The 27,638-nt window shown below is 44.8% G+C and overlaps 1 protein-coding gene across 1 annotated transcript in view; it reads left to right on the forward strand.

Annotated features, from left to right (window-relative positions):
- Positions 1-21,978: 21,978 nt before the first annotated feature.
- WDR75 (WD repeat domain 75) overlaps positions 21,979-27,638 on the forward strand; it is a 292,493-nt gene continuing 286,833 nt past the window's right edge. Inside the window, exon 1 of the mRNA XM_088460739.1 lies at positions 21,979-22,132. Within this exon, the coding sequence (XP_088316865.1) occupies positions 22,047-22,132 (86 nt within the window). The 5' untranslated portion in view covers positions 21,979-22,046. The remainder of the gene's footprint in view (positions 22,133-27,638) is intronic.

Genomic DNA, 27,638 nt, shown 5'->3' on the forward strand with positions numbered 1-27,638 from the left:
TGGGTTCATTGCGGAGTCTAAATCATCCACAGGAGCTGGTTTATTGTTTGTCAAAAAGAAGGATGTGAGCTGAGACTGTATGTTGGTTACCAGGGTCTTAATGCCATCCAAATTCCATGGGTCCTATAATGAGGATTCGAGAGGGAGATGAGTGGAAGACGGCCTTCAACATGCAGAATGGTCATGCCTTTTGGTTTAAGCAATGCCAAAAGTACATGAATAACATCTTTCGGGACCTGTTATACAAGTTTGTAGTGGTGCATCTGGATGACATACTGATTTTCTCTAAAGAGATAGAGAGTCAGTGTAAGCATGTATGTGAAGTGCTGTAATGACTTCAGAATAATCAGCTCTTCTGCAAATTAGAGAAGTGCTCCTTTGAGCCAAAGAAGCTGGGATTCCTGAGTTATATTATTTCAGGCTCTAGTCTTCAAAATGGACCCTGAGAAGCTTTCTGACATTGTCAACTGGCCCCTTCCAGTGGGCTAAAGATGATACAATGTTTCCTGGGTGTCTGTAACTTTTGACGGTAGTTCATCAGGAACTACAGTATTAGTCTGTTGCAGCTCCTATCATAGCTCTCACCAAGAAGGGCCAGCACACATGGGAGTGGCCTCCTGAGAGAGAGCATTCAACCACTTAAAGCAGTATTTCATCTCTGCTGCCATCCTGAGGCAACCCGATTGTGACCAGCCTTTCTTTCTGGAGGTAGATGCCATAATAGTTGGGTTGGGGTAGTGGTACTCGTGTTATCAAGCTAGCCCTGCAGGAATAGCGATACCTGTTGGAGGTGGAAAACTTCCCTGTGACAGTTTACACCAACCACAAGAACCTTACTTACCTCAAGACCGCTCACTGTTTAAATTATCATCTATCTAGATGGCAGCTGTTCTTTAACTTACCCAAGTGATCACCTACCGGCCAGGTAGCAAGATTATCAAAGCTGATGAATTGTCCCTGGCATTCAGTTCCACTGAAGGGAATGAAGTGTGAGACGATAAGACTATTTTGAACCCGGCCTGCTTTGTAACGGTAACTACTAAGGTCAAAATTCTCCCAGAAGAGACATTCGTAGCACCTGAGCTAAATACCAAATTGCTATAATGGGCTCATGGTATGCATTTCACCGGTCATGTGGGTATGATAAGAACACTGGAGCTAATTCTTAGGGGGTATTTGTGGCCAATGGTCCATCAAGATGTTAAGGACTTTGTGGCACCCTGTTCTACCAGCGCTCAACACAAGGTTCCACCTCACTCACCCATGGGTCCCCTACATCCATGCTGACCATCCTTGGACCGGCATCATTATGCAGGTAATATAATAAGACCATGCATCTATAACATAGTGTGCTCACATTTATACAGTGGTAAAGCCTGAGCCCCTTATGATCTAAAGTGCTATTAACTGAAGTTAGGTCTCCAGAATTCTTTCCTAGTTATATTTACATAAGATATTATATCAAATTAGTTCAGAGGTATCATTGTGGTGTACAATCATGTGTCAATTGACTACAGAGACACCACTAGGATATTGTATCACTGTACCCTCTAAAATTATGTATACTCACAGACCATGTATAGATACCACACTATTCACATAGATGTCTCAAAATTCTACTGGTTACAGTAAGTAATCTGGTCCCTTAGATCATAGCTATTATTGCAGTAAGAATTCAGACATCCACATATCATACCAGTGTTAGTTAGTGCTCAAATCAGACTGCTTATTACAGTTAGAGGAGACATCAGTCAAGCATAGATAAAGACAGACACAGCAGTCTGGGTAGAGTGATACAGTTACCCTCTTGTAGATCACAGGGAGGGATAGTGGTCAGCGTGTGCACCAGCCAGATCACGTCCGTATGTTGCTGCCGGATGCGCATTTTGCCCATTACTAGGCTTGTTCACCATCACATACAGTATATAAAATATTGTATCCCCCTCTTCTCCCTTTTTTTTTCATATCTTCTACAGAAATATATTTTAACAAACTTTAATAAAAGTTATATTTAATTAAACAATAATACAGATAAGAGTGCCCCAGGAATAGAGCCTTCTTTTTCTCTCTTTTTTTGAATATGCCTGTGTGCAGTATCAGCTGCTCATTAATTGTTTTGTCTGTGTGCACAGGCCAGCTGCACACTGGTCTGTCATTAGGGAGGCTTGCAGGGCTTCCTCTGATTGGACCTTGTATCTGTTAAATTACATCCAGCCCTTCACTCCATGCTGGTGATAGAGTTACTCGTGTTTCCGGTTGTTCCAGTCTCCTGTTTGTTCAGTCGAGTACCTGTATCCAGTTTGAGTATAATTCACTGCCGTTTGTTCCATCCAGGTGGTACGGTTCCACATTCCATCTGCTGTGTGTTGCTTTAGTCATCTAAACAGCACATTGTGTATCTCTGCCCTCAGCCTCATGTGTCATCCCAGTGTTTCATAGACCACCAACGGCCCGGCAGCTTCTGTCAACTTGGCCTAAAGCTGCCTGACGGTGGCACCAGCCCTGTTGATTATGTTTCATGTGTTTAACCAAATTTATTTTGCAGGTTACTACAAAAAAACTGATATTGAATGTGTAACATGGTGAAGCTTGTAGTGTGGGTAGGGGTGTTGAAAGTGGATTACTCTGCTGCTCAAAGTCCATCATACTGTCCCTCCAGGAAGGCTTTATTCCCTGTACCAATATGGCCACTGAATTTAGTATAGCGCATGTGCTGCACCATCTTGCCACTTTGTAGAGTGACATTGTCACAACTCACGGATGGATAGTGGATGCTAGCCCATACTTAGGGATATGCGAGATCCAGTACTGAGGCATGGAGTCTAACATGCTAATGGTATTCACCAGGAACCCCAGCAAGGAAGCTTGGAACTAGCTGCGCCTGACATGCAGATCGCGACCCTCAGACTCGGTTCCCTTGTACATGTGCTGGTGTTCTATGGATAGAACTGAGTATAATGCAGACATAATACGTAGTCAACAAGCTGGGTCAGAACCAAACAGACAAGGCGGTACCAGGGAGCAGACAAGAACAGGTCACAGAGGATAGCCCATTTCACAACTGGAATACAAACACAGTACTAGGGAGGAGATGGAATCAGGTCACAACAAGCTGGGGTCAGGAACAAGCATTAGTAGTCACTGAGAATGCTGGAGTATGGTTTGGAAGATTTCAACCCCACTACCCACAATGACATCACCTTTGACCATGCCTGCCCCTTTAAATTACTTCTGAGTGTTGTGCGCAGGCCTATGGGAGCCGTGGCTGCGGAAATACACTGCCAATGGAGACAGAGAGGAAGCCAGGGAATTAAGCAGCCTGCAGCCCATATACTTGACTAGACTTGGAGCCTCATTTATCAACAAGTTTATCACTCAAAACTAGTGATAAATATCACTTTTTATGATAAATGGTGCTCCAGCCAATCAGCTCCCAACTGTCATTTTTATAACAGTTGACAGTTGGGAGCTGAATTGGCTGAGCACCACTTATCATAAAAAGTGATGTTTATCACTAGTTTTGAGTGATAAACTCGTTGATAAATGAGGCCCTTGGTTATCTACAATTATGCTGTTCCAGGATCCTGCTTCACTACCCGATGGTGAACAAGCCTGTAGCGGGCAAAACGCATCGTCCATGCTCTGGCTAGTGCACATGCAGACCACCTTCTCCTACTCCGATACTTTCTAAGAGGTAATTCTATCACCCAACTCAGAGCTCTGCGTCTGCTCCTAATGCATAGTGTGCTTTCATGTTATCTCCCAGATTTGGATCTGTAATTTTCTGATAGAATATACTGACTGGACATAGCAGGATTATAAATAATTATATATTTCCCTGCATAAATCTTTATATAGCAGCTGCATGGCAGACATATGTGTGAATACATATGTAAAGGCACAAAAAGACACAATAAAAAAACTGTGTTGGAGGTGATGCACAGCGCTATTTTAGGGTATAACAATGTGTTGCTAGACACATTCTTCAAATGTGGTCAGACAATTGAGTGACTGTTGTTGAAACTGACAAATAGTCCTGCACACACATTCTACAACTGAAATCTAATGTTATAGCAAACTAGCGTCATATTGTTTTATATGTGCATGGTTATAGTACAGGTAGATACAGCGTGTATCTGATATATACTGTACTTTTGTATATCTGTCTACAGTGGCGGGCTGGGCCGGGTGCCATGTGCCCCCCGGGCCGCAGCGTCATGCGGGCCGCGGGCAGTCTGTGTCACTGTGACACAGACTGCACCGCATGTGTAGCGCTGACCGGACGGAGTTCGGTCAGTGCTACACAAGTGACAAACACACAGCCGCCGGCTCCGGCAGCTGTGTGTTTGTTTTCATCAGCAGCCAATGAGAGTCTGTCAGACTCTCATTAGCTGCTGCTGCGCCCACTGCAGGAGCCGCTCCATCTTCCGGCTCCCGCAGTGGGCAATGGGAGAGGCGTCATGACATCATATGACGTCTCTCCCATAATGCAGAGTGGCCCGGCCCGGGAAGGACAGACGGAGGAGCGGATGGCGACGGCGGGAGCGGGGATTCAGGTAAGTGGTTTTTTTTTTTTTTTTTTACTACGTGTGTCTACTGGGGGGGGGGAGGCTGGCACTACAAGGGGGAGACCACTACTGGGGGCACCACAAGGGGGGAACTACTACTACTGGGGACAATGCAAGGGGGAGACTATTACTACTGGTGGCACTACAAAGGGGGAACCACTACTGGACTGGGGGCACTACAAAAGGGAGACCACTACTGGGGGTACTACAAGGGGGAGATCACTACTGGGGATTATAACTGGGGGCACTTCAAGGGGGGACTACTACTGGAGGCACTACAAGGGGGGGACTACTATTACAAGGGGGGACTACTACTACTAGGGGAACTACAAGGGGAGGGGACAACTACTAGGGGCACTGCATAGGGGGGAGGGGACTACTACTAGGGGCACTACATAGGGGGGAGGGGACTACCACTGGGGGCACTGCATCGAGGGACCACTGCTGGGGGCTCTATAAAAAGGGCAATCCTGGGGGTACTGCATAGGGGGGAGACTACAACTGGGGACACTATTTAAGGAGCACTGCATAAGGATTACCACTATTGGGGGCACTGCATGGGGTGTGGACTGCTACTGGGGGCACTATATAAGGAGCACTGCATAGGGGGTACCACTAATGGGGGCACTATATAAGGGGCTTACTACTGGGGGCACAAGGGGCACTGCACAGGGGGGGCCACTACTGGGGGCACTGTATAAGGGGCACTGCATAAGGGGATCACTACTGGGGGCACTACTGGAGGCCTGCATAAGGGGGTCCTCTCCTGGGGCACAGGGGGGCACTGCATATGGGCACCACGATGGGGCTGTTCCTAATCTTTATTTTTACTTTACATTAATCCCATATGGACCCGCCTCCTCCCTGGAACACTTGAGGGGGGGCGCCGTATAACACACGTTCTTCGGGCACCCTGGCTATACGCTACCCCTCTGCCAGGGCCGCCTGCATGCATTTGCCCCCCAGGCTAAAAGTTGCCAGCCAGCCCCTGTCTGTCTGTCCTTGTATAATAACTGTTTTGAAACAACAGGAATATTATAATATATTATTGAGATGTCTTGTATAAGTTATTTTTAAGATACCCTTCATTGCTGAGTTTTTTTCTACCCTACGTACCATGTAAAGCATTGCATATCGGAGATATATTTACACCAGAACAAATGCTCTGTGCTATTACCTGATAATATTTTCGCTCTTCACTTTTATATTTGCTGTGATTCTTGTGTGAAACTGTGGAAGCAAATTGAACAAACCTATGAGAGGATTTATCTCTCCCTGACCCCTGATGCTACATGTCAGACATCATGTCTATCTGTCTATTTGCTTAAAAATCTGACCACATGTTGATCTTAGGACACACACAGAACTATTGTATTGTAATTTGTTTGTTTTCATACCTCCTAGAGATTTATTTTAAGTGACTATATTAAAAGTAATTTTTTAATTTGAATTATATACATAAGAGTGCCCCAGAAAAAGAGCCTTCTTCTCTCTCTTCCCACATATATCTACAGACCAGTGCCGCCAGACCCTGTAATTGAACACCTGGATCTGGTGAGTTGTGCCAGACATGGTGGGAGTCGGATGTATCCTACATAGCTTCTAATAAGAGACTTAGGGCCTGATTCAGACCTGCTCGACCAGCTTGTTGACTACATTGTGTGCTTTCATCTTACTCTGCTCCAATCCAGAGTACACCAGCACCCGTACTAGTTCCCAGTTTGAGGATCGCGACCTGCGTGTCAGACACAGCTAAATCCAAATCTACTTGCGGGGGTTCCCTAGTGAATACCACCGGCACATTAGACTCCATGCCTCAGTACTGGGTCTTGCCAATCCCTAAGTATGGGCTAGCATCTATCTATACGTGAGTTGTGACAGAATATTCTGGCCAAAAACATGGATGCTTCTGGCAATCCCTCACCACGGTAGTTGCTGGAAAACCAGATTGGAGAAGCAAGAGCATGATCAGGCCCAGATCATGCAGTGCCATCTACTGTGGTACCTGTTCCAGTTACCGGAGCTTCCGCCTCCCTATGGATTTCGAATCATTTGAAGTTTGATGGTGACCCCAAGAGCCGTTGGGGATTTTTGTATCAGTGTTCGTTCCAGTTCAAGATCCAGGTGGCAAATATTCTTCTGAGAGAACTAAGGTGGCTTATATCATCTCCTTGTTGTCTGTGCAGGCCCTAGCTTGGGCCTCTCTGTTATGGGAGAGAAACAATCTGTTGGCCAACAGTGTAAAATTTCTGGAAGCCTTCAGAAACGTGTTCAACAAACCTGGACAGGTGTCTTCCGCTTTTTCAAATATTCTGCAATTGAAACAAGGCAACCAGACCGCGGGCCAGTATGCAGTACAATTCAGAACTCTTGCCTCTGAGCTGGGCTGGAATAATGAAGCCCTGGTAGCTGAATTTATGTATTGGTGTCTGGAGAGCAACCAATGTCCCTGGATGACATAATATCCTTATGAATTTGGGTAGACCTTTGTCATAGCCAAAGGGCCTAAGAGAGTGAACAATCATGGTGCTTCAGCTTCAATCTCACTTCTCATTTCATGGCTCTTGTTGAACCTCCTGAAGACCCCATACAGATTGGGAAATCACGTCTTCCTGCTGCTGAGAGGGAAAGAAGGTTCAAGAACAAGCTGTGTCTCTACTGTGGTGAACCACGTCACCTTCTTAATGGCTGTTCCAAGCACCCAGGAAACGAGAAGGCCTAACTGATCAAGGGGTGGTCAGATTCTGCGCATTTCAGCACACCCCAAAAGAAAATGCTTCTTCCCAGTTCACTATTGATGTGACTCTGCTTCTAATGGAAACACATGAAACTCTTAAAGCCTTTTTAGACTCATGTGCAATGGCATTTTCATCACAGTCAAGAAAGTCCAGTCATTAGGAATTTCTAGTGTGCCTCTACAGACTCCACTCTGTATCATTGGAGTGGATGGGAATAAACTTCCAATAGCTACCATCCACTCTAGGGGGTACATTTTCTAAGATTCGAGATTTGGCAAAGTTACTTTGAGATTAATCTTGCTGGAGCTTGATAGAACTCGGGTGATTTTTTAATTATTTAAATTTACCAAAAGGCGATTTGTGCCAAACCCAAGATTGCAGAGTTTTCTCTCTACCTAACTCTCCTGAGCAAGCAGCCTGCACATATCAGTGTGATACTGTATTTGAAGGCTGCTTGTGTGTTAGACCTGTAAAAGAAGGGTTAATTTTTATTATAAATGACGTAGGGTCCCGCCCCAAAAGCATCACCAGACCCGGACTGAACAGCCAGTCCTGGTTCCAAAAATTACGGGGAACAAAATGAGTAGGGTTCCACCGTCATTTAGGAACCAGCACCTGGCTGCAGGGCCAGTGCTGGTTTTAAATATAGGTGGAAAAAAATTGCGTAAGGTTCCCCTATATTTAAAACCAGCACCAGACCCAAACCGACCGGGGTGTAATGCCACAGCCAGGAGACCCTATCACCGGGGCTCCATGGTCAAAGTATTAACACCCCAAGCTGGTCAGGCCAAGCCGGGGATCTCAGGGGAGGTGGGGACCCCCCAAGAAGGGGTCCCCCTCCTCCAGAAAGCCAAGGCTTGGTCTGAAGCCCGGCTCTTCCCCGCACCCCTGGGCTGTGGGTTACGGGGGTAAAAAAGTGTTAAATAGTAGTAAACTATTATATTTTACAGTGGAACTACAGGTGCCAGCATGCCTGCCATTTGGCACTTGTGGAACTACAAGTGCCAGCAGGTGGCCAGCACCCATACCCCCACTGTAAAAGAAATAGTTAAAAAACCACAGTACACACACACACCGTATCTTGTAAAACTTTATTTCATACATCTAACCCACTCACACATACTTATGGCCTGTTCACACAGGATGATCAGACAACAATCAGATATCATTGTTTGATCATCCTGCATGTGCTGGATGTTCAATATCGAACATCCAGCACATGCACCAACCCCCAAACCTCTATAATGACCCACGAATTAACTTTAGTAAACAGGTTAACCTGGTCGATATCGGCCAGGTTGGCCTGCACGCATGGGCGATGGTCGATAACAACCATCTGAGCCCACGCATCAATGGTCGTTTGGTCGTTGGAAGGGGCTAAAATATGGACGATATAAATGATCGAACTATAAACTATATCGTTATCGTTTATATCGTCCTGGTTATCTAACCGTGTGTATGCACCATTACCTGTACCAGCCAGTCGGTCCTCTTCTCCCATGTAGAATCCATGATTTCCCTGGAAAAAAGATCCCATACTCACCTCCATCCTTGTGCCGCTCTTGGTAGCATCCACGATCTTGGCAAAACAAAAAAACGACTTACGCAAACCATGCTAAACAGGTGTAAGTATATGTTGTTACATATACTTACACCTCGCGAAATGACAGATGTTTTTTCTCACCGGCCGCTAGCCAATCAGCGGCCTGTATGCATGGGCGATGGTCGATATCAACCATCCATGCCCAAGCATCAATGGTCGTTGGAAGGGGCTAAAATATGGACGATATAAATGATTGAACAATAAACTATATCATTATTGTTTATATCGCAAACCATGCTGAACAGGTGTAAGTATATGTTTTTACATATATTTACACCTCACGAAATGACAGATGACCAAAATCATCCTTTATTTCTCACGGCCTCTAGCCAATCAGTGGTTGCTTTACATGTAGCGGCCGCTCATTGGCTGGGACCCACATGGAACCAGCCAATGAGTGTCCGCTACATGTAAAGCAGCCACTGATTGGCTAGTGGCTGGTGAGAAATATCATCTGTAATTTTGCGAGGTGTAAGTATATGTAACAACATATACTTACACCTGTTTAGCATGGTTCGTGTATAGAGGGCAAAATTTACTAAGTGGCGGGTTCTAAACCCCAGTGGTTTGGTAGCGGTTTGATGGCGGGTTCTATTCTGTTCTAAACTCCGGGGGATTGGTGGCGGTTTTGCAGTGGTTCTAAATGACATCCCTGTTCTATTCTATTCTAAAATGTGTTTTGACTGCGGTTTGGCGGCCGTTTTGCTATCTGCAGATTTCCTAAGGCTAAATCCGCTGCAAAACTGCCATCAAAACACATTTTAAAATAGAATAGAACAGGGCTGTCATTTAGAAACTGCTGCAAAACCACCACCAAACCCCCGGCATTTAGAACAGAATAGAACCCGCCATCAAACCGCCACCAAACCGATGGGGTTTAGAACCCGCCGCTTAGTAAATTTTGCCCAGTGTCTGGTTATCAACCAAACATCTGCATCTGAAAGCATCCACCATGAAATTCGCTCCCAAGTACATTGGTGATTCAACCAGTGGCATACCAGTTGAAGCTTCCTGGCACACTCAGGATTCCTAATGTATTCCATGTTTTTCTTCTCAAACCAGTGGTTATCAATCAGTTTTCATCACCTGATAATCCTCCTTCGGCTATTCCAGTAGACCACCAAGAAGAATATGAGGTGAAACAGATTTTGGACTCCAGTGTTTCTTGAGGTACAGTCCAATTCTTTGTGGACTGGAAAGGATATGGTCCCGCGGAACGTTGTTGGGTCAAGGCATCAGATATCCAAGCGCTTTGACCTTGGTCTGGGTCGCCATTGAGAAATGGACGGGGTGTCTCTGACGCCCACTGCTAGTGTTCCGGCTCCCAGCGTCTCCTCTCCTCGGTGGCTGTAGTGCATGCAACCACGGCTCCCCTACGGGTGCTTTGACCTGCATGGAAATTAAAAGAAAGGTAATATAAAGAAAAAAGTTATTCCTTTGTGGGACACTCATGGACCAATTGTTCTTACAATTTGACAAACTTAATGTTAACTACATAGAGGAGATTGTTGCAAATATTAAAAAATTACTTTTATTATTATTTGAAATAAAAAATGTCCGTAAAATATAACTTTAATCAATGTACATTCAAATATAGATCAACAAAAATATGATCCGAAAGAAAATAAATGAACGAATACAATTATAGAACCACTATATGTCTCGTGTATATTTTATTTCTTAAGTATATTCCATAAAAAATGGTAAATGTATTAATCGGGTGTCTGTAAATCTGAGGACATATCATATTTCTTTTAGTAAATAGATATCAAATAGTATCCAGGGGTCTTGTCCTTAGACCCTCACTACTACCTAATATTGTCAATAGATGAAACTGTGTACTCAGGTTCCGGGATATTTTTATCAAACATATGTTACATTGCCTTAATAAGTGCCATATATATTCATATAGGATGAACCATGTCACTATCTAAAATTGACAGGTTAATCTAAACCAAAATATGGTGTAATTCATAATATTGGTTCTTGATGTATAGAAAAGAACACCGTGCTCACTTAGGAATTATTGCAAATCCCAAAATATATATGTGACTTATGGTGTATTGACAAATTCTGTATCGTTTCTACAAGGAGACATAGACAAAAATTATCTCCCTGTATCAGTTGATAGAGGTCAATTTTAGGAATTTAGCAAATCCCATAGTGTCTACAAATAGTAAATTTTCTAACAATGACATCCTTCAAGGTCAGTTTTGATTGTTGGTTTATGCAATGAAAACCTTTTTAAGGAATTTATATAAATCCCACAGATGTCCCAGTTGACGAAGAACTTGTAATAGAGTTGATATATTTATCCTCTTATTCAGTCATGGGTCATTCCCTTATTAGTCTGCACCATTTTTTCTTCCCTTTGTTGATGTACTGTAACCAGCAAGGGAAAACATCAAATCATTATGGCGTATAAACAGACTATTATAATGAGCAGCAAGCCACAAATGTGAAATGAGATACTAAGATGATAGTGGTAACCTTTGATGTGTTAACAGGCTACACACATTATCTTCCCATGTGTGTCTCCTAGTATATTTTTGTGCAGCTTCACAAAAACAATGTGACTAATAGAATTTATAAAAAGTTGTTAATAATAACAATATGCTGCTGATATAAACTAAGATGATCGGGTAGTGGTGATCACCCTTGGTAGGCTAACAGGCTAGGCACGTGATCCCGCTATGTGTATCTTACCAGATATTATTATGCAATTAAATAGAAATAGATGTCACATTTGGCGTGAGAATCGAACTCCTCCCTATAAAAGGGAGTCCTTGGCTACTAGGCAGTTGCTAGAGTATAGGCTCACAAACCTTACTCCAGTGTTATCACCAGTGATTTTACTGCCCATTACTGACCTTTCTTTTGCTTGTGATCTGTCTCCGTCTTCTCCCTGTAACTGCCCTTGGTAATCTTAATCTGACCTGGCTTGTCAACTATGTGCTTTCATCTTACTCTGCTCCAATTCAGAGTACACCAGCACCTTTTACTAGGGAACCTAGTCTGAGGGCTGGGACCTGCGTGTCGGATGCAGCTAAGTCCAAACCTCCTTTCGGGGTCCCTGGTGAATACCGCCGCCATGTGAGACTCTGTGCCTCAGTATTGTGTCTCGCCAATCCCGAAGTACGGGCTAGCATTTACTATCTATTTGAGAGTTGCGACAGTCTGATTTCAATATTAACATACAAAACACCACTTGTTTTGGGGAGAGAAGAAAGGCCCACCAGCACCAAATGTATTAGTATACTGTAAAATTTGGCCCAGGCTTGCCTACTCTCCCTGTTTGGCTGGTAGCCTCCCGAATATCGGGAGCCGCTCGAAAAGCAGGCAAGCCTCCTGGCGGCAGCCGATCCTCCCTTCCACTCCCCAGATTAAACTAGAAACCCCCGCAGCGAGGGGGCTGGTGACACGATTTGCACTGAATTGCTTCATCGTGGCCCCTGCTTCACAATGACAGTTTTTCGTGATTGTGATGAGGGGGCGGGGCCATGGTGACATGATCACGTGGCTCTGCCCACTGCCCCACCCCGAATGGAGCATCATTAGCCCTCAGCTGTGCTGTGCGCAGACATTCAGCTCCCTCCCGGTAGAATTTGGCCCCACTTAGTAAAATTTACAGAGAGGAAGTTGCTCCAGAATCCTCTTAGTCAATGGCTGCTGTACTTGCGTGGCCAGTAGACTGCACATGCGCAGGAGTCCTGGCACAGGAGTGGAGAGACTGCTGATGCTCTTCCTTTCGGAGACCTGGTCTGTGGACTGTATTTGGACTGTATAATCGCATTCTGCAATGTGATTTTGGGCACTAATAATGTGCCCATACTAAATTACAAATGTGATTTTTTATTAAATGGGCTCTTTAATTTTTTTAAATGAATCACAGTAAAGATCTAAACAATAGGGATGTGCGCCAACCTGTATGTTTTGGTTTTGGATCTGTATCTCCTTGTGTTTTGGATCTGGATTTGGTTTTGCCAAAACCGCCCCTTGAGTGTTTTGAATTTGTATTTTTTTTTTTTTAAATTGATAAAAAGTGCTAAAATCACATCATTTGTTTTTTTGTTGTACCTACTGTATTATTAACCTCAATAACATTCATTTCCACTTGTTTCCAGTCAATTTTGACCACCTCACAGCTCACCATATTGTTTTCATCCAGTTTAGGCCCAAAATTTGCACCAAGCTAGCTGGCTGACTAAGCTAAGCAACAGCAGTGGGTGGCACAAACACGTGGCAGTTCAACTTCCAACATGGCACATAAGGAAACTTATGTTTTCATTACTCAAGAGGTCTAAGGGAGTTGAAGTATGTATGTAGCTGAAGGCAGGGACAAAAAGGGTTAATTGGTAGTAAATTTAATTTCATTGTTTTATTCCAAGGCAAATTTATGAGGGAAGAGGGGATAGTATGGGTTAACAATATGTCCCATGTTTGCCCACAAAATCAACTTGGTCATTCAGAATATTTTTTCAAATTAAAGGGGCATGTAGGAGATGCTGTCTGTGGCTATAAACATTTCTGGACATTGTTGTCATTCAGCAATCACATGTCAAAGATTGCAGCAGCAGTTCAACTTTCAACATGGCACATCGGGAAACAAATGTTTTTATTATTCAAGAGGCCTGAGGGGGTTTGAGTATGTATGTAGTTGAAGGCAGAGAAAGGAAGATTTGATTAGTAGTAAATTTAATTTAATTTTTTGATTCTGAAGCAAATTTATGAGGGAGAAGGGGAGGCATTTACAAAAAAATATTTAAATCATTCACATCAGTCCTTTCCCCAGAAGAATCCTTGAGCGCTATGCCTGCTGCTGCTGGGAGTGGATTTACATCCCAGAAGGGGACCAGGAAGATTACTAGTAATACTTTAAAATACAATTGACTGTTAAACAATCCTTTGCAAGGGGGAGCAAGTATGACAGCATTCACCCAGTTGCATAGCGGGTCACTGACGCCATATTATTATTATTATCATTTATTTATATGGTGCCACAAACAAACAGGGGTGACGCAGATAACATCTATGCTGGTATTAGATGTGCGTCCAGTATCTGCCAATAATGCAGTGGGTTTTAGACAATTAATTGAGGTTCTGTGTACCTGCTACCAAATCCCATTAAGATTCCACTTCACTAGAAAAGCAATTCCCAACCTGCACAGGAACATTAAAAAAAACTTATTTAGTAACCTTCAAAATGCCGTTTTACCCACAGTCCACTTAACCACAGATATGTGGACAAGCTGAACAGAGCAAACACAATATTTAAGATATAAGGTTTAAGTCATACATTGTGTCTTTCTTTCCAATGGACAGAGATCTGAAGAGGTGCAAACAGCTGTTGGTAAGCAAACTGTCAGCTCAAGTGGCACATGATGCAGCAATGGCTTTTCCTTCAGTTTCTCCCGCAAGTGCATCTGCCAAGAAAAACTAAACTCTCCCAAAAGACCCACTGGTGATGCAGATGAATCAACACAAAACACAAAAACTTTTTGGAGGGATGCGCCGCAGATCACATAACAGGGAGGAGATTCCTAGATGGTTAAGGTTCCTACCTCTACTTACTCTGGCTTTATAAAGGGCACAGATAACTTGACAATTGTTGTCCGGATTTAGGTAGAAATAAGTCCACAGATAAGAAGTGGATTTTTTTGTTGACAAAGGGCTTTTCCTTATCATGGGCAATAACTGTTTCTTCCACTGGTGCCCGATTTACACAAACAACATCCTCATCAACATCCTTATTAGCGTCAACTACACAAATATCCTGTTTATGCTGGTGCACTTTCACAGAAGCATCTTCGATTTCTATGTCAGCATGTTCACTTGTGCTTACATCATCATAAGAGTCAGAACCAACAGTCATAAATAAAGGCCAAGCCCTTAGCCTTTCCTTGCCACTTCATGTGGTGAAAGGCATATTGCCACTTTTATGTCTTTCTGCACCTAACTTTCCCTTTGATGTTTTTATCTTTAACACTGTAAAAGATTGGTTCTTGATTTTAGATGCCCTGACTTAAGCCCTGTATGCCTTTGGGTATTGAATTTAGTAGATGATGTAGATGGACTATTATCGTCATGACTGGAGACACTGGCAGCAGCTACAGCACTAGTATGTGGTTCCTGCACTCCTCTTAACTGATCGTTCTCCATATCAACAAACATGAATGAACTGAAGTGGGGTACAGAACACACGTCAATTTTTCCAATTTTAAATATTACACTGCGGTATCAATGACCTACAGAGTCACAAGATTTTTTATGAACAAGAAAAGAATAACACACTGTGCTACCACTTAGTGTCACAAGATTTTTTTATGAATAAGAAAATATTAACACACTGCAGTGCCAATTAGTGTCACAAGATTATTTATGAATAAGTTAAGAATAACACACTGTGCTGCCACTTACAGTGGTCATTATGTTTTATATATAATGTATATTTTTTAGCACTTTGTTGTGGTCTTGTAGTTGGCACGTAGACTAATAATTTATTCACGATTGAGGAATGAAGTCAAAAGTTGAATATTAGACTGCGCTACCACTTACAGTGTAAATATTTTTTTATGAAGAAAAGAATAACACACTGTGCTGCCACTTAGTGTCACAAGATTATTTATGAATAAGAATAACACACTGTGATACCACTTAAAGTGTCACAAGATTTTTTATGAATAAGAAAAGAATAAGACATTGCGCTACCACTTAGTGTCACAAGATTTTTTATGAATAAGAATAACACACTGTGATACCACTTAAAGTGTCACAAGATTTTTTATGAATAAGAAAAGAATAACACACTGCACTGCCACTTAGTCTCACAAGATTACACTGCACAACAATGAAAATGTTTCCGATGTGAAAATAGTTACTTCTAATTGATTTCAGCATGCAAAGAATGAATATGACATTTAAAACTCTCAGTTAGCTCTGAGTTCTGAGATATAGCCCATTATGACGATGTAGGGGTATTCCTAGTGAAATGGGCAGAATGGAGCGAATCTTACCAGCAATCTGCGTTCCGCGCAGAGGGGGTGGGGCCTACTGACCCAATTAAATTAATCAGTTATTTGTTCCCTCCCCTATTCAAATATATGCGATTCACGGGATTACCCACACAAGATAACTGTGGTGCACTGAGTGACAAGCATAGTGAGCGATTCCACCAAGACATTTCAGCAATGGAACAAAGATATCAGGGTAGGTGAATCACTACTGTTGGACAGTGACAAGAGATGCCCCAGAAGAGGAGTACAAGCTACAAGCAAAGAGAAAGCACTCCCATGAATAGGCCACTATATTAGATAGTACTTTCGTATGCTGTATGTTTGTTTCGTATGCTGTATGTTTCTTTCGTTTTGTGTTCTTATTTTTGATTGATTGAATTAAAACAACTGTTATTTATTTTTTTATCAAGAAAATATCAGATTATTTTAAAATAGCTTTTCACTATGACTATATTACTAATGTACATACAGTATAGTGCAAGTAGTGTAGCTCAAAAAATAGAGCTAGTAAAAACATTCTGAAATCATTTTAGTTTTTCTTGACCTCAAATTAGTAATGTATGACTATTTTTAGAAAGGAAACAAATTAAAAGAATTAATTTGATGCACAGTGTTATTAATTATTATTACCAGTTATTTATATAGCGCACACATATTCCGCAGCGCTTTACAGAGAATATTTGTCCATTCACAGTGGAGCTTACAATCTATGGCCCTGATTCAGAGCTGGACGCTCTGACCAGAGCTCTCGCTCTGAATCAGGGCCCTCCTCCATTAAAATGGAGCGTCCTCCTGGACGCTCGTATAGCTGTGGGTCACCACCCACAGCATATACGAGCATGCAAAAAGATGGTCGTGATGGTCTTGACCATTGCGACCATCGGACTTGCGAGGGAAACCCTGCGGTCGGGTTTCCCAGCCGCAAGGCCAGGAGTGATTTTGCCAAAATCACTCCCACTGACATCACTAGTGATGTCAGTGGGGCCGGCTTCAGACGGTAGGCGTTCCCATGGGAACGCCTCCGTCTGGCAGGCACGCCCCCGGCACGCCCACCAAAGGGGGCGTGCTGTCAATCAACATCGACAGCACGCCCCCTTTGGTGCGAGACCCCGAGCGATGGAAAGCCCGTCGCTCGCCGGGTCTCGCGCATGCGCACGACAGAGCTCCCTCCGTCGTGCGCATGCGCAGTGGGGAACATCGACCCACTTGCGAGCATACTGCCGCTCACGAGTGGGTCTGAATGACCCCCAATGTTCCCTATCACATGCACACACACATACACACTAGGGTTAATTTTTGTTGGGAGCCAATTAACCTACCAGTATATTTTTTGGAGTGTGGGAGGAAACCGGAGTACCCGGAGAAAACCCACGCAAGCACAGGGAGAATATACAGGTTGAGTCTCCCATATCCAAATATTCCGAAATACGGAATATTTTTGGCTTGACTGAGAAAATGAAAACTTTGATTTTTGATGGTTCAATGTACACAAACTTTGTCTAAGGCACAAATTATTACAAATATTGTATAAAATTACCTTCAGGTTGTGTGTATAGGGTGTATATGAAACATACCTGAATTTTATGAATGTACACAACCTTTGTTTGAGCCACAAAATTATTGAAAATATTGTATAAAATTACCTGCAGGCTGTGTGTATAAGGTGTATATAACACATAAATGCATTCTGTGTGTATATTGTGGTCCCATTCCCAATATATTTAATTATGATATGCAAATATTCCAAAATACGGAATATTCCGTTATCCAAAATGCCCCTGGTCCCAAGCATTTTGGATATCGGAGACTCAACCTGTACAAACTCTGCACAGTTAGAGCCATGGTGGGAATCGAACCCACAACCTCAGTGCTGTGAGGCAGTAATGCTATCCATTACACCGTCTGTGCTGCCTATTAATGAATAAGAATAACACACTGTGATACCAGTTACAGTGTCACAAGATTATTTATGAATAAGAAAAGAATAACACACTGCGCTGCCACTTAGTATCACAAGATTTTTTATGAATAAGAAAAGAATAACGCACTGTGCTGCCACTTACAGTTATGTTATTATGTTTTATATATAATGCATGTTATTTAGCACTTTGTTGTGGTCTTGTAGTCAGTGTGTAGACTAATCATTTATTCACGATTGAGGAAAGAAGTGAAAAGACGAATATTAGACTGCGCTACCACTTTCAGTGTCACAATATTTTTTCTGAATAAGAATAACACACTGTGCTACGACTTATAGTGTCACAATACGTGGACAATAAACTGCGGTCTAGCTGGCAGTGTCACCAAACAATAATTGCGCAGCTAATTTGCTGATGTACACACACAAGAAAAACTTTTATTTTTTTTGACACTGGGGAAGAGCACCCCTGAATGAGACAGCAGCTCCTTGATGAACAACACAGACAGCACCCCTTCTTTATGGACAACAAAGCACCCCTGCCAAGTGAGGACAGACCACCTGCAGTGCAGAGTCACAAATACATGGACGATAAACTGCGGTCTGGCCGGCAGTGTCACTAAACAATAATAGCGCAGCTAAGTTGCTAACGGACACACACCAAAAAAAATATTTTTTTTTTGTGCATTGAATTTAATTTAATTTCACTTTTATTTTTTTTTACACTGGGGAAGAGCACCCCTGAATGAGGCAGCGGCACTTTGATGAACAACACAGACAGCACCCCTTCTTTAATAACAATGATACACCCTTGCTGAGTGCGGACAGACCACCTGCTGTGCAAAGTCACACATACGTGGCCGATAAACTGCGGTCTGGCTGGCAGTGTAACTAAACAATAATAGCGCAGCTAAGTTGCTAACGCACACAAATTATTATTTTTTTTTTTTTTTGTGGATTGATATTAATTTAATTTCAATTTGTTTTTTTTTTACACTGGGGAAGAGCACCCCTGAATGAGGCAACAGCCCCCTGATGAACAATACAGACAGCACCCCTTCTTTATGGACAACAAACCACCCCTGCCGAGTGTGGACAGACCACGTGTACAGTCACAAATACGTGGACGATAAACTACGGCAGTGTCACCGAACAATATTGCCAACTCTCCCTCATTGTCAGGGACACTCCCTGAAACAGTAGAAATCTCCCTCTCTCCCTGAAGAGTCTAGCAATCTCCCTGATTCCACCTTACCCCCATTATGAAGCTGTCATATTAAAAAAACACAGAGCTATATACATTCAAATGGGATCATTAGTATAATTTCCCTGCATTGGTTATAAGGTACAATGATCCCTAAGGCTACATGCATTTTCTGAAAAGTATAAGTGTGTTTTCATCAACATATAGATCTTACTAACTGCTTTTGGGCTCGTTTACATCTGGATTTAAGTCAATTTTATGACACGCCTCTCAGATGTAGCAGTACACGGCCACTGTAACGTGCGCCAATAGGTGTTGCTTTCACAATCTCCCTGAAATGCTCTTTCAAAAGTAGGCAAGTATGAGCTAAGTTGCTAGCGGACACACACAGGACAACACAGCAGCAGCCACTGTTAATTGACAGGTCAAGTGAAGTGACAAAGAAGTTGCAGCACCCACTGAAGGAAGCCCCCCTTTATATACTGCAGCCTAAGTCTCTTTATGGACAACACAGCAGCAGCCTTCAGCCCAAGACTTCGACTGGACACACATACTGAGTGACTGACAGTGACTGACTACACGTCTGCTAGCTTCTCTCTCGACAGCCGAAGTGAAATTGCGGGGACCTTTAGAGAATCCGACAGCGGTAGGATGAAATTTTGCCTCGTTTGTGGTCCGAGTTACGCGGGAAACTTTGAGCCGCATTCGGATCTCAGTCCAGATCTCTAAGTTCTCGGAGTACCGGCCCGCTCATCTCTACTAAACAGTAGGCAATTCCCGAAATACTTATAATAATTGGGACTTTATACGAATTCCAGGCCAAAATGAGCCATCATTTTCTCTGATAATAGTGTTTTCACCAGTCAATGGCTGCTTTCTATTGGCAGGCACCATCAAATCGTGTGGAAGCTTCAGCTGTTTAAAATTAAGACCAACTGCATACTGTTATTACTATAATGTAGTTTTTTGCACTTGCTTGACCCATTGCAATGGTTTTTTAGAGGTATGTGGTAATTCTTCCATTTTTTTAATTAATTTTCTTTCAGATATTTGAATTTCTGTCAGAGTGAGGAATGGAAGTACTGCTTTTATTTGAGTAGTTTCTCTGTGAGTGATAGTATTGTTTACACTTGTGGGGTCTTATGTAATAACGTGCAAGCTGCAGCTGCTGTGGGAACTCCTGCAAATCTTCCCGTATTTTTAAAGTGGCAATTATTTTAAAGGCACCCTATTACATAAGCCCCATGGAGTGATACTGCTGTGGCTTTGTGATTAGCGGGTCTATTTACTAAGCTGTATTAGGAGATAAAGTGAACGGTGATAAGGTACCAGCCAATCAGCTCCTAACTGCCATTTGCCAAACTGTGTTTGAAAAATGGCAGATAGTAGCTGATTGGCTGGTACCTTATCACCATTCACTTTATCACCTAAAACAGCTTAGTAAATAGACCCCTATGTTTTGATCACACTTAGTGAGAGGTACTTCAAGCAGGTGGTCATGCTGGGTGGTGTGCGGCTGTTGGGCTATAATGCACTGTGACTGTGTGCCCAGTCATGTTAGTGGGATTTCTCCACTTGCTCTCGAGGGAAAGCTTGCTGGACCTTTGTGTCCAACAGCTCAGATGTCAGGGGGAGGATTCTGGGGGGTATAAATCCAGGAAGCCGGCGGATGCAATGCCGACCGTCGGCTTCCCGACTGCTTAATCCCGGCGAGGGTTAAATGACAGGCGTCTAAATCTAGACGCCTGTCATTTTACCAACGCCGTGAGACCGGCGCCCGGCATCACGATGGAAGGGATGCTGGGCGGGGACAGCCGTGGGGGGGGAGGGTTAGGTTTAGGGCTCCCGGGGGGGCTGAGGGCTAGGCAGCCCCCTGGGAGGTTAGGGTCAGGCTAGGGGAAGGGGGGGTAGCGTTAGGCACCCCCGGGGGGTGGTTAGGCACCCCCCCGGGGACTTAGGTTTAGGCGGCGGGGAAGAAGGGGTAAGGTTTAGGCACTTAGAGGGGGGATTAGGGTTAGGCACAGGGGGGGAGGTTAGGGTTAGGCACCCTAAAGGAGGGTTAGGGGCTAGAATTAGGTTAGTTTATACTTACCTTTAGGACGATCGGGATTTCCTCCTCTGTCGGGCTGCCGCTGCTGGGATTTGAGTTGGACAATGGGGCGGGCGCGGCTGAAGGTGTGGGCCGGCGTGGGGCTGCGCAGCGTGACATCTGATGTCACGTCACGCTGTGCACAGCTGGGCTGCTGGGTTGCGTCTGAGTGTTGCAGGTGCTTAGCGCTGCCCAGCATAAAAAAATAAATTAATAGCGCAAGCTCCAATCCAGGAATTCAAATCCCGCCAATTTTAGGCCAAAATCCCGGGATCCTGCCTCCCTAATCTGTACTGGGCCACACAATTTCTGATGGCAGCCCTGGCTGCAACAACGTGCACCATACTTTTGTATATGGTGAGGGAGTGTTGCCATGGTTCCTCCAGTGACTGTGCTCCCCCAGCCCTTGGCCCATCTTAATTCTTTGCGGTCCTGCTTTTGGGGTGCTTGTTTTGTCCTAACGCTACTAAGGTGGTAACCTATGGGTATAATAAGATGTCCATGGAAAGGAAATCAGCAAAATTTTGTATATATAGTCCATTGGTGTGTTGTTACATTTTATGTTTAATTCCTACATAAAGTCAGCCAAGATGGGGCATGTGCAATAAAATTAAGAAATAATAAAAATAGAAAAAGGTCATACACATCAGAACTAACATGAAAATGTTTTTATGCCTGAATTAAAGTGTGGGTAAATTACCGATATTATTATTAGCCATCGTATTGTACATTACACGTTGTTACTGGTACCCTGCCAGGAAGAAAAATGGCCGCAGTGTCTCAGTACCTCATGCAATGGAGCTTCTATCCTCTCTATGGTACTGTGTATCAGTGTATCCGGTTCCGGTCTTAGTTTTTCTCACGTGTGCTGTTGGGGATTTCAAGTGCTGGTGTCAGTGTGTACTGAAATAAAATGGTGACCAAGAACGAAGTTCGTGTTGTTCAGTTTGGCGGAAGCCGGGTTACTTACCGGAGACCGGTCTTCTCTGCGGATGCAAAGTAAGATAGTCTCGTATTACGGTTGTTCTCTATGAAAACATCACGATCCTATTCACATTTATAGTTTACGTCTAATTACGTGTCTGGGATATTTCAGTTCAGAAAACTGTTTCAGTGCAATGGTAGAAATGCACATAGTAATTATAAAATGCAATTCGATGCATTTAAATATAATTTAGGGTAGGGATGCTAATAAAATATGCTAATATCTAAATAACCTTCACGGAGAGGACCCTGATGTCATCAGCCAGTGTCCAGCGTCATTCCCTACCATCCAAGTGGGCATAGAGGGGACATATAACTTTGTGGCGAGCGTAGCGATGCGAGCGGACAACTTTCTTCTTTAGGTGGCCTGAATGGGCATGGAACTGCACTTCCGCCCTCACTCACGTCACTTCCAGGTCCCTAGCATGAAGGGGAAATAAGCTCTACCAATAAAATACAGGTTGATGCTAGATCCAAGTTGGCAGAGGGATCTATGACGTCACAACCTTGTGACCGCTGCATCAGGGCCGATCAGCTACCACTTTTTCTATCCACGTAGACTTAGAGGGGGAATATAAACCTGTGTTGAGCCAACGGAGCCACCATTCACGTTGCCCACTTCATTTTAGATCTAGCCGTGTTAAACGTCCTGCTTTGCTGGGAACCTATTGGTTTTGGTTGGGCGTCCTGAAAATATTTTTTGGGATGACCAATTTTCCAAAATTCAGGGGAGGGGTGGGGGAACTGGAAGGGCAGCTGCAGTGTGTGGGCAGAAGATGGGTGCTGGCCCGGCAATAAGGTGAGGGCGGAAGAGAGATCAGAAGATCTGTCTTCTCGTAAGCCTACATAGTCTTAAAGCAGTTTACAGAATCTGAAGATTGTTGACATTAATGGTGCCAAACTCTGAAAACTTTAGCTTTTTGGAGTTTGTATAGAGGCCTGAAATCGTGGCCCCCATTGATAATAGTGGGGATTGAGATCTGTGGTGCTAATTAACTCTCTGACTGAGATTTCTGAAGTCTCCTGAATTGTTCTTTTAGTACATATCAACAATTCATCAAATTATGCAGAAATGTCTGTTTCTTCTTCAGGGTCCATAGGGCTCCACAGGGAGACCTTGGGGTGTAGGTGATGGATCTGGATCCGGGCACAAGGCAGTTAAAAGCTCCCAGGATGCACTAGGTCCACTCTCCCTATACCCCGCCCCAGAGCCACCTCAGTTTTGTTGGTGTCTGGCCGGAGTCGGTCACCATTACACAGGGGGCTGCTTAGACAGCCCTTAAGCTTTACTTTTATGATTTCTTTGTTTTACTTTTACAATCTTAGAGAACGCAGCAGCAGACTGTACTTGGGACCTCTGTGCTACCGCTCCATCACCCCTCTGGTGCCTTGACGCCAGTACTGAGCTGGGGATCAGCACTAGCCAAGACCCCCGTGGAGGGCCCAGACTGCAGCCAGATACTAAGGGGACAGGTAAGGTGGGTCACCGCTCTTGGTGGCCTGTGCATTAAGGCAGTCGATACCTCCGGTCTCAGGGGACAGGCCGGAGGTGGCTGAGTGTGGATGCAGGCTCTAGCCACCACGATCCACTAGACCACCAGGTACAATAGTGCGGGAACCAGCGTCCCGGGGGGTTAAAAATCAGCAAGGGGAGACACCTTCCCCATTTCAAGCGGCTCCTCCCCTCAGCTCAGGGCGTTGAGGTCTGGATTCTCTGATCTGCTCTCCTCCTCCGGCCACGCCCCCTCTGAGGTCTCCGGCAGCCGTTTTCTTCAAGTGGTACAGTCGCAGCTCTCTCAGGACAGCGCGAGGTACGGTCCCCCTACATACCTATCCCTTGGGTTAGTGTATGTAGCGCTATATCCTATCAGACACTGAGTCTGTGTAGTTGATTATTGTGCCAATTTGCAGTGTGTATTCTGCATTGGATGTGACTTATGCTAGTGCTGCCTGTTTGTGTCTTTTTTTTTCCTAACTTTCAGCATATATCTATACCTTTCCTCTCATCTGCCCTAATTCAGGTGTAGTTAGGGTGGTTCCTATACCTCACATATATACAAAAAGAGAATATTTGTGAGGTCTGTCACATACTGTTATGTGCTGCACTGTGCCATATTTAGGCAAAGGTTCCTGCAGGTTACCCAGTCATCAGACAGGACCAGTGGTTAGCATATTTAGGCACATATTTAGGGCTCCTGCAGCTTATCCAAGCATCAGTCAGGACCAGGGTTGTGCTCTCAGACTAGTATTCTATATACTTGTGTAGTGTTCACTCTAGCTCCGGCGGCAGGCAGGGCGCCGGAGCTAGAGAGGGCAACCTTGTGCGCGCGCCCGAAAAGGGGGCGTGGTCATGAAAAGGGGACGTGTCTATAAGACGCGTCCCCTTTTCGTCATACTTGGGTGCGTGCCCGGCGCTTACGGACATGCCGGGCAGCCCCCAAGCGCTGCAGAAAGGGAGAATAGATGCCGGGCACATTCGCCCGGCGTCTATTCTCCGGCGGTGACCGGGTCACCGCATATTTCACCACCCGCGGGACACTGCGTCCCGCGGGTGAGAACGGCACCCGCAGGCTGTGAGGGCAGGGCGCTTTTTGCCCTCCTCCTGGAGGGCATGGTGCTTTTTGCCCTCCAGAAGGAGGGCAGGGCCCGCGCCCCGCTAAAACAGCCTAGCGGGAACGCTACTTGTGATTGCACCATACCCAGTGCCATATTGTGTGTCAGACATGTCTGCACCCATTCTGCTAACTTGCAGGTTATGTGCTGCAGGTTTAAGTGAGGAGGATTTGGTTCAGGAGGGATTATGTGTGAAGTGTTATAATCCTCCAGACACTTCTTACCCTCCAACTGTACAGGAGCCCCCTTGGGCTGCCTTTTCTCAGGTCCTGGCCTCCGTTGCGGGACGCCTGGCGGTCCCTGCTGTTTTTCCCCAGATGTGGTTATCTCAGCAGACCATTATGCCCTCTCAGGGTCTGTCTCAGATTATGCATCTACTCCTGTACCTCGGCAGTCTATCATTCCCTTACAGGGATTACCACAGGCTATGCATCCACCATGGGTAGATGCTTTCTCTACTTCAGTGCAGAGCCTGGCGACTTCCTCTACTGCCCTTCAGTCTATATTGCAGGGTGAGAAACCCCTGAAGCCAGCTAAGCGTCCTGTGGTGTCATCTCAGTCCACTAAACTCTGAGATGTCATCTGACGACGTTTAGATTGCTGATGCCTCTAACCCTGGCTCACCTTTGCAAGAGGCGGAGACTAGATCAAATATTAATAATCCTGTTTTGGTGCGTGCTGGCATATTGGTAATAAAGGATGATGAGCCAGCCCCTCAGTCCAAAAACACCCTCAATTTAAATGGGTCAAGGTGACTTCGGCAGTATTCCCTCTATCAGATCACGTAGTGGATCACATGGCTGCTGCCTGGCAATTGCCTGGTAAGAGGTATCAGCCTCAGAAGCATTTGGCCTCATGTTACCCATTTCCTGAGGCTCATTGTAAAAAATGGGAATCACCCGAAGCAATGGATTCTCATGTTACACTTTTAATAACAAGTGCTACACTGTCTATGTCTTCCATTTCTTCCTTAAAGGATCCTATGGAGAGGAAGGTGGAAACTTGCCTGAATTCGATTTACTCTTTCAGAAGCTGTTGCCTGTCCCTCCATGGCTATCTCATGGGCAGCTAAAGTTATAGAGAGCTGGGCCGATGCACTTGAGGACTCCTTCCCCTCGGAAGCTCCTGAGAATCAGGTGTCATTGGTTGGTTGGCCACATTAGGGATGTGGCTGCATATATTGGTGAGGCTGCTCTGGATGCCAGTCTACTGACCTTCAGAGTCGCGGCCGTGTCTGCTCGCCGTTCCCTGAGGGCGGATAGGGAGATCTTGTTTGGTCCAGACCTAGACAGGATTGTTGACACAATGGCAGCATCAAAATCTGCATTTCTGCCTTCAGCATCTGCCCCTTTAAAGTCTAGAAGCTCTTCCTTTCGGTCCTTCTGTCCCCAAGGAAAACCCAAAGAACAGTCCTTTCCTAGACAGCCAGCTGCCAAAAAGGCCGCCAAGCCTAAGAAACAGGCCTGGAGCACAAGGTGCCCTGATCCCAAACTAGAGGATAAACCCTCAGCCTGTCGGGACAGGTCTCCCACTGGGGGATCCCATAGCGGGAGGCCGATTTCTTCAGTTCGCCCAGTGCTGGTGTCAAACCACCACGGATGCTAGGGTAAGAGAAGTGGTCTCTCTCGGGTATGCCATCTCATTCCTTCGAAGACCTCCTCACCAGTTTTTCTGCACAGGCCCTTCAGACAAGAACAAGGCCTTACGGATCCAGAAAGCGATAGTCTTTGCTGCAAGCAGGGGTAATTGTGCCAGTTCCTCTATCCCAGCGAGGGACTGATTGTTATTCTACTCTTTCTGGTGCAGAAGCCGAATGGATCTCATCGGCCTATCCTCAACCTCAAAACCCTGAACAAATTCCTCAGGGTGCCCAGGTTCAGGATGGAAACCCTACGCTTCATCATACTGGCTATGTAACCTGTGGATTTTATGGTATCACCGGATATTCAGGACGCATACCTACATGTCCCTATAAAGCCAGCTCCCCAGCATTCTCTCCGGTTTGCTATACTATAGCAACACTTCCAGTTCAGGGCGCTACCCTTTCGCCTGTCCACAGCTCCAAGGGTGTTTACCAAAGTTATGGCTATCATGATGGCCCATCTACGGAATCAGGGTGTTCGGATACTACCATACCTGGTCGACCACCTCCTGTAGGCAGGCTCTCCAGAAGGGCTTTGCCACCAACTGCAACTGACCATTGCCTTTCTGCAGATGCAGGGGTGGTTAATCTATTGGAAAAAGTGTTCCCTGAATCCATCGCAGGGGATGATTCATCTGGGGGCACTACTGGATTCTCAAGCGCAGAGAATTTTTCTGACCTCGGTCAAGATCTCCGCATTACAACTACGAATATACAGATGCCTCCACAGTCGCCGGGTGTCAATTCACTCGGCGATGCAGGTTCTGGGATCCATGGTGTCCACCTTTGACACGGTGCAATATGCTCAATTTCATTCCAGACCTCTGCAGGGGCTGATCCTCTCCAGATGGAACGGATTGGCCCACCGGATCAAAACTCAGACAATAGTGCTCTCTCCCGAGGTGCGTCTGTCTCTGTCTTGGTGGCTACTGACGTGTCATCTAACTAAGGGTCACCCCTTTTGGAACCTGGACTGGGTACTCCTAACAAATGACGCCAGTCTCCGGGGCTGGGGTGCAGTGATCGGTCCGCGCTCTTGGATAGCAGTCGAAGCAACACTCCCAATCAACATATTGGAACTTTGGGCCATGTACAGGGCCTTCAAGATGTCCAACACCTACTTCATGGAAAACCCGAGCAGGTTCAGTCCGACAACACCACCACGGTAGCTTACTTCAGCCATCAAGGAGGCACTCTAAGTCGGGAAGCAATGACAGAAGTGTCACGAATTCTGACATGGGCAGAATCTCATCTCCCGGCCATTTC

The sequence above is a fragment of the Taudactylus pleione genome, unplaced genomic scaffold (genome assembly GCF_031769625.1).
Source record: "Taudactylus pleione unplaced genomic scaffold, aTauple2 ptg000977l, whole genome shotgun sequence".
In the NCBI taxonomy this organism is placed as follows: Eukaryota; Metazoa; Chordata; class Amphibia; order Anura; family Myobatrachidae; genus Taudactylus; species Taudactylus pleione.